Consider the following 12,943-nt stretch of genomic DNA (forward strand, 5'->3'; position numbering starts at 1 on the left):
GCCTACCCTTTTACACTATCTATATTATTTATGCCACTATGTCATTTTCCCTGACATTAATATACATTGTCCAGTCAAATTCTATAAATCTTTAAAGGCTACTAAAGTACTAATACCATAAATGATTTTTGGGGCAGTACCTCTATAGATCGGATAGATCGGAGGGTTAGGATCATCCTATGGAAATGATCTGTGGGGCATGACTTATCTACGTTGTGACCCAACAAATGGATGGTTTGGATCATTGTATAGAGCGGATTGTAAGGTACATTTTTAAAAATCACCCATCTTATAATTCTCTCTCTTTTCTTAGGGTTGGTAGCAAAATGGGATCCTATGCTGAGAGAGAGAGAGAAAAAAAAAGCACGGGATCTTCTATCGTGGCGCACATATCATGACCAAACCTTAAGATCGCCAGATCGATTGGCCATACTTATCCTGTTTCTATTTTCAGGAAGGGATCCCACACCTTATACAAAAAAAATGTCTTCCTCTCCTAGTGGGAAATTGTTTTTAGGCACTGATATCTGCAAGACCATATTTTGATAATGGGCGAGCTCAGCTTGTCTTACATTTTTTTTAAAGAGCTAGGTCATGCAGATATGTGTTTTCTATAGTAAACAAAGAATGGTACCCATAAACAAGAGAAAAACTACATTAAGTTTGCATCACTAGATTTGGCAACACTAAACTCACGTCTAATTCTATTTCTATAGTAAACAAAGAATGGTACCCATAAACAAGAGAAAAACTACATTAAGTTTGCATCACTAGATTTGGCAACACTAAACTCACGTCTAATTCTATTGATCTTGTCTTGGAGAGCATCACTAGATTCACATCCCCAAGCACCATATTCATATTAGAGAATGCTTTCATCAAATGTTTAAAGCTCCCTTGAAAGTTGAAATCAGTCGAGCCCTAGACTTGGGATTAACAGTATGATAAGGGGTCGTTTCGATGCATGTAATTTGATTTCACCTGGAATAGGTTTTAGTTAAAATCGGTTTACGTTGAGATCAATTTTTCACTGTTTAGATGTCATTTTCATTTTTTTTTGGTGAAATTGAATTACATTGTTTCACGGACTCCTTTTCCCTTGAAATTCAATAAGCTTGATTGATCCTTTTGGCTACTACCACCACACATTTGGTGGCATTAATCATTATTAATGTACTACTTTTTGCACAATCAACTTGTATTAAACTAACTACAACTAGAGGCAAAAATTACCCCCCTAGTGCAGTGCTTAGAAAGAATATCTGATGCCATAGTGCAGTGCTGAGAGAGAGAGAGAGAGAGAGAGAGAGAGAGAGAGAGAGAGAGAGAGAGAGAGAAGTGGGAGTCGATTTAAGATACTAGCGGGTCGATTTATCAGTGCCCTAACCATATTGCTATAACTGTAAATAAAGCATCGGAAGGCAAGCTCTAATTCAGCAAAGTTCGCTACTTTAAGGCCACGTTTGGATACCCAAAAGATTTAGATTTGGATTTTTCATATTTGCAGTTGAGATTTGGACAGATCCTTGGATTTCCAAATCAACTACAACAGTGAAAAAAAAATCTGATTTTCAAATCTGTTCTGCAAGACATTATTTAGAAATCAATATTTGTGGCAATTACATTCACCCTCGCTAACAGCCAGACCCCCCAACTCTCTCTCTCTCTCTCAACATGAGCATGAGGATAATTGATGTATTTTGTGTCCAAAACTCAAATCCTAATCCAAATACAAAAACATTGACAGTTCCAATTATCTTCCATGCCTATTCGGTTTCTTCATCACCAAAGAGAAGAAAAACTTTTGACCAAAGGGGCTATGTCGAGTCCAAGGCTGAAGAGTTCTAGGAGAGAGAGGGTTTGAATGAGAACCTCCATTTCCTTGGAAATCGAATAACATTGCTTGAATGAAATCCTGCATCAGTAGATAACCATACTATCTCCATTCATCTAAATTGGATATTTTTTATGTTCATTTTCTTTGGCCAATGTTTATAGTTTATGGGCCATTTTTTTTTCCCTTCATTTGCTATTTTCTTCACTTGTTTCTAAAACATGTTCAATTTGTTTTCTTTTCTTCTCAAGTGCATTGTATGGATTCTTATCAATGTGTTGAACCCAAGGTTTTGTCAATGAAGTTCTCCTCATTGAGCTAGGGACAACATATTTTGCCTTAGAAAAAAAGGGTTTTTACCTATGAATCCCAAATATGTAAAATAGGTCACTCAACAGTAATCGTGATTTAACAAGTATTTCCAATATAAACCAAATATTACTTAGCTTGGCAGGCATTGGATAGTTTTTTTTTTTTTTTTTTGACAAAAATACCCATTGTGTAACTTTGAAAGCATGATTATTTTCTCCAAAATACCTTGTTTTTTGTGAGTGATTCCTCCCCTCTGGAGGACACCAATGTTGGGTCAGAGGAAGAGAAACAATCCAACATTTTCATAGAACTGGGGAGAAACAGAGGTTAGTAGAAATAGGGGAACCTTCTGTTGATGATTCAATGTTCATGGATTCTCCTCATGAAAAATTGTTAAAGAAATAACCTGAGTCTCCAAATGAATATTTTTAGGCAAAAAAGTCATAATTTAAGGTGAGTGAAGGGCATCTTGGTCAAAATTAGTTTTGTGCATTATTTAGGGACATAAACATTTCGTCCATTTCATAAATTTCAATGACTAATAGGGAAATGCTTTGCACATTAGGGATTTATAGGCAAAAATTCCAAAAAATAGAAGAAGAAAGGACAACAAAGAAAAAAGAAAAAGAAATAATACATTACTATACTGCATTATGCGAAAGAGATTATAATAATTATCATTAGAAACTTTCAAGTAAGATATTACAGACACCTTATGCAGGTCTCAAATTGGTAATGAGGCACCTTATTATCTTCAGCTTCACCTCATGCAGGTCTCAAATGCATAATGAGGCACCTTATTATCTTCATCTTTACTTCACATACAACCCTGCACTGGCAAGACAGCTCCTCACTAAATATTTACTTGTAGAGTTCGGCAATCTGGTCTTTATATCGAGCGATAACTTTATTCCTTTGTACTTTCATTGTTGGAGTCATTAAACCACTTTCAATCTACAATTCAAAAGATACATTAAAGCAAATGTCAAATTTTAACTCAATGCTGCTTCAAAGATGATTGCAATGAAGCCGATGGTGAAAATGAAATTTACCGTAAAAGGCTCATCCACTATCAGGATTGGTCCAATCTGAAACGAACACTCAGAAGTCCTGCATAAAAACAAAGTTTGCAAGAGACATTGTCTATAATTATTAGGCTGAAAAGACCTATTTCACGATGTAAATTGAGTAAAGTGCAGTGGAAATTGTAGTTAAAAGATTCAATAAGGTGATAGAAAAAATAGGAGGATAAATTTGAGAGAAATTAGAGTTGATGAAAGAAAACAGCTTTTTTTGTGACAATAAACTTTTGGAACATGCACATTAAATAACAAGGTACTTGTAACCTCAATGAGGTGACAATACGTTCTGCAATGCTGTTTTGTGGGGATCTACAGGCACACGGAATTTTATGAATAATTCCATGATGAATAAGATAATTTTAAAAACTCCTTGTCCAGATATTCCTTAACATTATCAGAACGCAAAGCACAATTTTTGCCAGGCTGGGTTTGAATTTCTTCGTTGAATAATTTAAAAACAGACAAGGCAGTAGACCTTACCGTCTCTCCCCGACAAATGTCTGCTTCCTTCTAAACCTACGCTAAAGCTTATAGAAATATTTTTCCGATCTAATCACAGATTTTAGGATCCACAACCCTAATTTTCACCCATCCTTTTCACCTCTAATGTCCCTTCTATAGATCTATCCTATATTAGTGATCTTCCCTTTTCCATCCTGCATTATTTTAGTATCATAGTGAAGTATTATTCTTTCCTTCACTGGTCCTGCATCATATTTGGTATCAAAGCTGCATCAGATTTGGTATTAAAGATAGATAGTCTTGCATCAAACAAGATGACTAAGATCGTAAAGGGGTAATTACTAATTAGTATATATTAACAACTGTGTAATTAGCATGCCAAAAACATACATGTAAATAACCAATTTAATAGTGCATCATCTAGGACATTGTACAAAAAATTCTGTGAATGGACAAACACAATCAGGAAAAAACTTCCTTAGTTTAGCCCAAACTTCACGCTATAGATGAGATAAGACTCAGATAAGCTTACCATTTTCTTATTTCATCATGTAACAAATTGATCATTTTTTCCTTAGTAAGATCAATATGAGTATCTGAACTAGAATTTTTTCCTGCGACCAGTAAGAGCTCATCCTTGTTTGGAACGACTAGTGCACCAAGACGCCGTTGATCCTGTAAAATAATCAACTAGATACAGTAATAATCTAAAAAAAATAAACGAATACATAAATATAATTCCTAATTTCTAATAAATGGGATATGCAAGAGCTATAGAATTTGACTATCATACTTGGAGAAGTGTCTTAAGTTTACCTGGCCAATGACAACAATTTGTTGAATTAGACTACTCCGAAGGGCAGCTTCCTCAAGTTCTGATGGCTCAACATTTTCTCCTAAAAATTACAAAATTGAGTGATGGTAGAAAGTTTTGAAAATTTGAAGGGAATTTATGAAGTTAAAAATAATGATACTCAAATAATTTAATTGCTAATTTTGTGATTACATAATGTTAAGAAAAGTATAGCTAAGTTAATCACTGAAATCATGCCAGACATGACGGACATAATTGCATACACTGTACCAATTTGATGCATGTGTGAGCCATCTCACACCAAGGATTGGTATATGAGGGGGGCAATGGTGCACCAAGGGGCCCATGGGGCTCTTGAGTAGCAATAAGAGACTTTTCTTTCATTTGAGTTTATTTAGTCATTTCTCCCATTTAAAGGCCATACTCGTTGGATATAAAAAAAGATGCTTTATGTTAAACTGGGTTGAGAGGGGGGGGGGTTGGGGGGGGGGGGGGGGGGGTGTTTCAAGACCCACGAATTATAGGGTTTTAGTTTCCCTTTGTAAGGACAGAGAGCTCTCTTGGTTGTTTCCTCTAAAACATAGATTTAGAGTTAAACTTGGCTGAATAGTGGAGTTTTTTCTTTCGGTAAGTGAATCACATATTTTCTCTTAGTTAGAGTTTGTATGCTGTTGTTCGTGTGAATTTACTCTTTAATCTCTGATTTTCTGCCCCTAGTTTTGTTCCTTGTGTAGTTTCAGGAACTACTTTATGCAATGGTCATATTAAAAATTATTTAAATATGTGATTGTTTTGAACAGTTTTGACAATCATCCAAGGCTAATTTTAGGGAGTAAACCCTTCCCATGAGTGAATCAATTGACATTACAGACTACGTTAGGCTGAGATTTTGTTGAAATTTTTTTATATGGTTGCAAAAAGAGCCCGGGTAGAGACAGTCGTCATAACACTTCCAAATATAATGGATGAAGAATAAAGGCACTTAGAAAGGAAGTTAAACAATCAACCAATGATTGGATTGCTACGAGATCATAGAGCACGATGATAGCAGTCACGTGTTGGAAGATCTGGAGGTTAACCCTTTCTATAACCGTGCTCCGCATGTTGAGCTGGATCAGAGGGAGAAAAACTACTGATTTTCCCAATTCGTTCATAGGGGCCCTAGGGGTTTCGATATGAAGGTTGATATCCCTGAATTTGTGGGGAGACAACGATCTAAAGAATTTATTAATTGGTTGAACATTGTGGAATGAGTGTTTGATTATAAGGATGTGTTTGGCCCTCTCTATCTCGCTTATGATTGAAAGTTCGTCTTCCTCTCTTGGATTGGAATTTCCCAGTGCTGCTAATAAATCTAAGTTTGTGATTGTTTCACAGAAGTCAAGCTGTCAAGCATAGGCCTATCTCCACAGGTTGCAGGCTGTTGAGCTTTGTTTGGGTGAAAGGAATTCATGAGGGTATATCAATGGGTCCGTGGAATCATTATCTTGGAGGTATCATAATTCTTTCATGTACCACTTGATGGTGAGGAATGGGGGTTATTTATGCTCTTTATAGATACATGTCTTGAGAGAGAGAGAGAGAGAGAGAGAGAGAGAGAGAGAGAGAGAGAGAGAGAGAGAGAGAGAGAGAGAGAGAGAGAGAGAGAGACGTCGATCTGCAGATCGAATGCCTTGCAAAAATTACTATTCATTTCTTTAAAGGAACTTCAGAATTACCTCATGTGGGTCAGAAAATTCAAACAAAAATCAGCACAATTGTCTTAAAATCGAATCTGTTCCCAAAGTGGTCGTTATCAAGATTTAACATATAAGAGAAGCCAAATGAACTTCCTTTAATGTTTTTCAAGATTCAAAGTGTGACTTGTTTCATAGTGGATGGATGGTAACAATTCCAAAAAGAATGTGGAAAATGTTTGCACTTGAAAGTCATGAAACAGTGAGTTTCCAATAGGTCTGAGAGGCCTACGCACATAGAGAAAGGCCAGCCTTAAGAGGAGGGACTCTCTGTCCAAACTGAGGATTAATCCTTATTGGCGATGAACCTAGTTTGTCCATTAAGGTAAGGTGCAAGAATAAACTCCTTTTAAAGTCATGGTCATTGGTCTGTATCGTATCTTCTGGTAAAATTTTGTGATAGGTCCAACTGATCCAGAAATTTTCTGCAATAGATATTTTCAACTGTGAAATTTGTTATTCATCAAAAGAATTTTCATCTGAATAAAAAATTATGGGAGTGTTCTATGAGTACAATCTCCGTATTCACGCCTAAAGGAATTATCAACAGTTCATTTAATTTTGATGGAAGATATGTAGTTCATCCAATGGGTTCATGCCAAATCCCTCCACAAACTGCTGTCATTTGATTAGACACAGCATCAAATATCTCACTAAAATGCAATCGAAGCATGAGGACAACATTGGATGCTATATCGAGATAGTCAGATTCAGGACGAAGAAAATGATCAGATGCACATTCCTTATCAATTGTGATGTACATTTCCAGATATACCTGTTGTAAGAACTATCGTATCCTTAGCACGTCCTTCAAGAACAAGAACACCTCCACAATGACGACTCCGTCCGGTTGAATTATTAGGAGCAATCCAACCTATGTCACCAGTGTTTAGCCAGCCCTCCTCATCCAAGACTGCAGTTGTGGCAGATGGATTCTATTCGAGAAAACAAAATAGATCACATAAAGCAATCTGATTACAAATGTGAAAAGCTTTCGGCATTCAAGCATATGCATATTGATTTTGAAACAAGTTAGATCACATTTTTTTTTAAAATAAGTTAGATCGCATTTTGCAAACATCAACACAGCTTGAGAGACAGTTGAAGGTCCTAGGGAGTTTGTGCATGCCATAGCTGTGATTCCCCATGGTAAAAAACATGTTCTTATCAAATTACGAATTACAGATTTTATGAGATAGTGATACATGTCATGCTTACTTTTATACCTATATTGAAGCATATAATAGTGTAAATGTAATATATTGTATTGCAGACTATTCGTGCAGATGAAACATACAGGAAAGCTTTCCATTATTTTATATTATCAATTACATTATGGGCTGTATCGGATGAATTTAAATAATACAGTAAAATACAATTAGGAACTAGAAAAAACCTTGAAGCACAACAAATTTCATCAAATGATAATGAATATTTGATGCAAACTAAGAAATATTAAGAACACAAAATGTTAACATGCGAACCATATTGTGCTTTACTTGGTTCTGGTGGTTGCTTGGATGCAATGAATATGTAACAGTGAAACCCTATTCAGAGAGAAGGTGTTTTATGCTGTTTGTGTTGTTCGTCCTCCGTAAAAAAAACACTCAAGTAGGGGGGGGGGGGGGGGGGGGGGTTGCATTTTATGCAAAATCCTGAATTTGGATTCCTCTCAACAACTAAAGTTTTCATTTGAGCTGAAAAGAGATTCATCACCGGGACATACCTATGGTCTCTCTCTCTCTCTCTCTCTCTCTCTCTCTCTACAAGCAAGGGAGAATGATGGGGACCATCCTAGGCCCCATATTTTAATTTTGAGAACAATTTAGGTGTCTTTAGGTTCTTTAAGGTATAGTACGGGTACAACGGCCTTTCCCCATCAATATCACATAGTTTCTTTAAGTTATAGGCATTTAAAATGGGGCCCACAAGTGTATTACGAAATCTTAATTGGTAAGGGAAATTAAGTCATTTGTAATTACTCACTTAAGTGATCCCAAGGGCCCACTTTTGCAACTAAACATAAGTCTAATAATGTATTGGTGGCAGATGCCCCCTACGGTGTCACTCACTCTCTCTCTCTCTCTCTCTCTCTCTCTCTCTCTCTCTCTATTAGCTCACCCTTTGCATTTATAGATCTCACCAATGACCACTATGGGAGGACTTCAAATGTCTCTACTTGCAATTGCGGTGCATCGATCGTTGTTGATTGCTGTTTGCAACAAATTTAATGCATGAAATGAAAATCAAATACACAAAACACATTGAGAACAACTTTTTCTCTTGCAAGAAGAGATTTTATTAAATTATTTGGGACGTACATTCTCGATCTAATGGACGCTAATTACAGTTCTTAAAAAAAACTTTGATTATTCATCAAGAGGTTCCCTATCTAAATATAAATAAAAAAATGACAAGTTGTTAAGTAATTATCTCTGTCAAAAACTCAAATTTTAAAAGGATCCTCTAGGGAGATGAACCGTTTTGAGTTTTTGAGAATCTTAGCAAACTTTTCTCAGACTCTTTTTGTAAGATAACTCCTATTGTTGGGACTCCTGTAGAACTCACCCTTAAAAGCAAGCCGTTAAGGGGAGGGTGCCCAAGCCCTTACAAGCCTATCCACATTGCCTTAGTTTTCCGATGTGGGATCTTTTCTTTCGCGTGGAACCCCCAACACCTATGGAGAAAAATCTATATTGAGTCATATTAAATATTAACTATTTTGACTCTTCTTTGTAAAGGAAGTTTCTAGGAAGATCTCACTTGAGTCAATTTTAACAACTTCTCTCTTTTAGAGTCCTTGTGATTGTGGAAAAGGGAACTATTTTTATTTCTTCCCAGAGGAAGCCTTTCTTTTAAATCTCCTCTTTTGGATTTTCTAGAGGAGAAGCCTCGTGGATGTATCTTCTTCTACCCCAAGGAATTCTTTTTCTTATCGGATCTCCCGGAGGAGAGAAGTCTTCAAGGATCTCTTCTTCCCGAAGGAAGTCTTTTTCTTCTTGGATCTCCTATAGGAGAAAGTATTCAAGAATGTCTTCTTCCGGGAGGAAGTTTTTTCTTTACTTGGATCGCTTAGAGGAGAAGAGATTTGACAAGTATAGCATTCTTCACAGAGTAAGTTTTTCTTCTCCTCACAGAAGATGAGTGTCTCTACAGAAGGAAACTGCAAAAGTAAAGGAAAAAGTAAGTCAAAACCATTTCTCACATTTTCCTCTTTTTCTTCTCGTCTTCTTCTTCCACTCCTTAAAGGTGACCTCATCTCTAAAAGATCAGATCCGATCCTTTTTTTTGTTGTCTCTCTTTCCTATTTATAGTAATGCCTTGGGGGTAAACTGTCACCATCCCCTTTACTTTTGGTTCCATGTCCCTCCATTTTTCTCATTCATAGGAAGTAACATAACTTCTCTCTTTTTTTCCTTTTCGAAGTAGAGACAAATCATTTATTTCCTATGCAAAAGTTCCTTACAGCCTTTTACAATTCCTCGAATTTATGAGTCTCTTTCTTAATTTTAGTCGTAGTTTTCGCAACCACTTTCCTTTTTATTTTATTTTTACCATCATAACCACTTTCCTTTTTATTAAAGCCTTTTGTTTTACTTTTCTCTTCCTTACGTTCCATTGAATTTGAAATCTCCCTTTTTAACTTGTTTGTACATTCATTCTACCACATGAATAATGCCACAACATCCACAAAACAGTTGATGATACAAACCAGAACACGCAACATACCAAGCCATATGCAACATAATGAAGATAAATATTAGAACATGCATAAAACTGTAGACCATAACTAACTTATGGATGGCATTCCCGATTCAATGTATATATTATGCAAGAATAAAATTTGTTGATAACATTTTAAGTACCAAATCCATGTACTAGAATTAATAACGGGAATCAGACATTACCTTGTAGTAACCCTTCATCACCTGTGGCCCTCTAACTTTAACAATGCCCTTTGAACCAGCAGGGAGAACTTCACCAGTTTCTGAATCTACAACTTCGATTTCTGTTTGTCGAAGTGGGTGCCCAACCGAACCAAGTACCTTTGAAGGTTAAATTTATGAAAAAATGTCACATATGATGTTGTACCTATCTATCTTTTAGTTGAAGAACATAATTGAGATCAAAAGCAAAACCAATGCAGCAAACTGAAACAACTCAAAGAAATAGCTTACAAAAATGAAAGTGTGTAGCACGCGCACGCGCACACATATCCACTGAACTACTGAGGAGGGCTTATGTTAAGGCATTGCAACATAAAGAATTGATCACTGTAGAGAAAATGACACTACTGAATAGTGGACGAGAACATATAGCCTTTGGATACTACACCCTTATCCAAAACTATAACAAAAGAAACTAAAAAGGATGATCTACCTTTATCAAATGAACAATAAACTATTAAATTTGATTAGACTAGAATGGAACGGGGCTATATATATATATATATATATATATGAGAGAACATTTCCTACACACTTGTGTAGGTAAGTTACCTACACACTACCTTAAAATATAGTGGGGGCCCACATTGTTTGGGTGATCCAAACCATTCATTTGAATGGTCCTCACATAGATAGGGTGTCCACAAAAAATCAGATCCATAGGATCATCCTAACCATTCAAACTATGGAGGCAAAAAATGGACTAATTTGTGAAGGTTTAAACACGTCCATTTTATCTCCACAAATCGTAGGGTTGGGATGATCCTATGGATCTGATTTTTTGTGGACACCCTATCTATGTGAGGACCATTCAAATGAATTGTTTGGATCACCCAAACAATGTGAGCCCCCACTGTATTTTAAGGTAGTGTGTAGGTAACTTACCTACACAAGTGTGTAGGAAATGTTCTCTCTCTCTCTCTCTCTCTATATATATATATATATAGAGAGAGAGAGAGAGAAAAAACGGTTCCTACACATATGTGTAGATAAGTTATCTACACACTAGCTTAAAATACAGTGGGGGCCACATTAATTGGGTGATCCAAACCATTCATTTTTAAGGCCCTCACATAGATAGGGTGTCCACAAAAAATCAGATCCATAGGATCATCCTAACCATTCGAACTGTGGAGGCAAAAAATGGACTAATTTGTGAAGGTTTAAAGACATCCATTTTACCTCCACAAATCGTAGGGTTGGGATGATCCTATGGATCTGATTTTTTGTAGACAGCCTATCTATGTGAGGGCCTTTAAAATGGATGGCTTGGATCACCCAAACAATGTGGGCCCCCACTGTATTTTAAGCTAGTGTGTAGAGAACTCTCTACACATATGTGTAGGAACCGTTTCTCATATATATATATATATATATATATATATATATATATATATATATAGAGAGAGAGAGAGAGAGAGAGAGAGAGAGGAAACTGTTGGTGAGCTTAAGCTCACCAAACTTATGGTGAGCTAGCTTGCCCAATCACATGGGGGCCCACTTTGTTAGGATGATCCAAACCATTCATTTGAAAGTCCCTTACATAGATGGGGGGTGTACCAAAAATCAGCTCCATAGGATCATCCTAACCCCTCCATTTGTGGAGGACAAAAATGGACAGACACAAATCTGCCCCATTTTTGTCCTCCACAAATGGAGGGGTTAGGATGATCCTATGGAGCTGATTTTTGGTACACCCCCTATCTATGATAAGGCCTTGCAAATGAATGGTTTGGATCACTCCCCAAAATGTGGGACCCATGTGATTGGGCAAGCTAGCTCACCATAAGTTTGGTGAGCTTAAGCTCACCAACAGTTTCCTCATATATATATATATATATATATATATATATATATATATGTCAATGCAAACAAAAGTTATGACATGTAGATTGGCCTCATATTTACATACAAAGGGCACTCAGAGAGATTTGGGGTAGATAGGATCTTTTTTCATCAAAATAGAATAAGTTCTTTGAGTCATGGACCCATGGTTGATTTAAATGAGCCCCACACATGTACTATGGAATTTTTAAGTAGGAAGCAAGTCTTTAAGTCATTGGAGGGTATTTTGGTCCAAAAGTAGGGATTTGCTTGGGTCCATCGCAAAGGGCATTTCACGGCTGGTCTGTCACGTGTCAGACCAGCCACCTCATGAACGAAGACAACAGCTGTTGTCTGCATTCACGAGGTGGCTGGTCTGATATGCGACAGACCAGCTGCGAAATGCCTTTTGCGATAGCCCTAGCAATTCTCCCAAAAGTATTAGGTTTTTTATGGTTTCAGAACTTTCTAGTTCTCTTCTTTTCTTATATAGCGTAAGCCCCGTGATAGTTTTCTTGTATTCTATGTTATGCTACGGATGAATGAATGAAAAACAATTTTCTCTTGCTTTCTTGCAAATCATGGATGTGAAGTCTACTTTTCCTAAGGTGCAAAGCTTAGGAAGCCCTTGGTGTGATGCCCTGGCTTTTAGTTGGTGAGATTCCAACATTTCTATCTATCTCTTTCATGTTTCTTTTTTTTATTGATTTTTTTCCCATGTACTAACTTCCTGGGAACCCCAAAACTCCATTAACCTCACCCAAAACCTCTCTTTCATTTTTTCAACTATCTTCTACCCAAAATTCCTAAAATACACATTAATTTTTTTTCCAACCTTAGAAACATCACTCATATGCATCCATGCCTTGTCCCCATCGCGTTTGGTCCAAAACTCATTTTACCCCTTCCCGGCATCATTTGACAACATCTCG

General features: G+C 36.6%; 1 protein-coding gene across 1 annotated transcript in view; it reads right to left on the bottom strand.

Annotated features, from left to right (window-relative positions):
• Positions 1-2,754: 2,754 nt before the first annotated feature.
• Positions 2,755-12,943, bottom strand: part of AAE16 (AMP-dependent synthetase and ligase family protein) — a 47,340-nt gene continuing 37,151 nt past the window's right edge. Inside the window, exons 14-19 of the mRNA XM_077371632.1 lie at positions 10,149-10,286; positions 7,016-7,175; positions 4,507-4,586; positions 4,223-4,365; positions 3,199-3,256; positions 2,755-3,100 (exon numbers count right to left, since the gene is read on the bottom strand). Of these exons, the coding sequence (XP_077227747.1) occupies positions 3,008-3,100; positions 3,199-3,256; positions 4,223-4,365; positions 4,507-4,586; positions 7,016-7,175; positions 10,149-10,286 (672 nt within the window). The 3' untranslated portion in view covers positions 2,755-3,007. The remainder of the gene's footprint in view (positions 3,101-3,198; positions 3,257-4,222; positions 4,366-4,506; positions 4,587-7,015; positions 7,176-10,148; positions 10,287-12,943) is intronic.

The sequence above is a fragment of the Tasmannia lanceolata genome, unplaced genomic scaffold (genome assembly GCF_043159265.1).
Source record: "Tasmannia lanceolata isolate RefF3 unplaced genomic scaffold, GAP_Taslan_0.1 ptg000037l, whole genome shotgun sequence".
Lineage (NCBI taxonomy): Eukaryota > Viridiplantae > Streptophyta > Magnoliopsida > Canellales > Winteraceae > Tasmannia > Tasmannia lanceolata.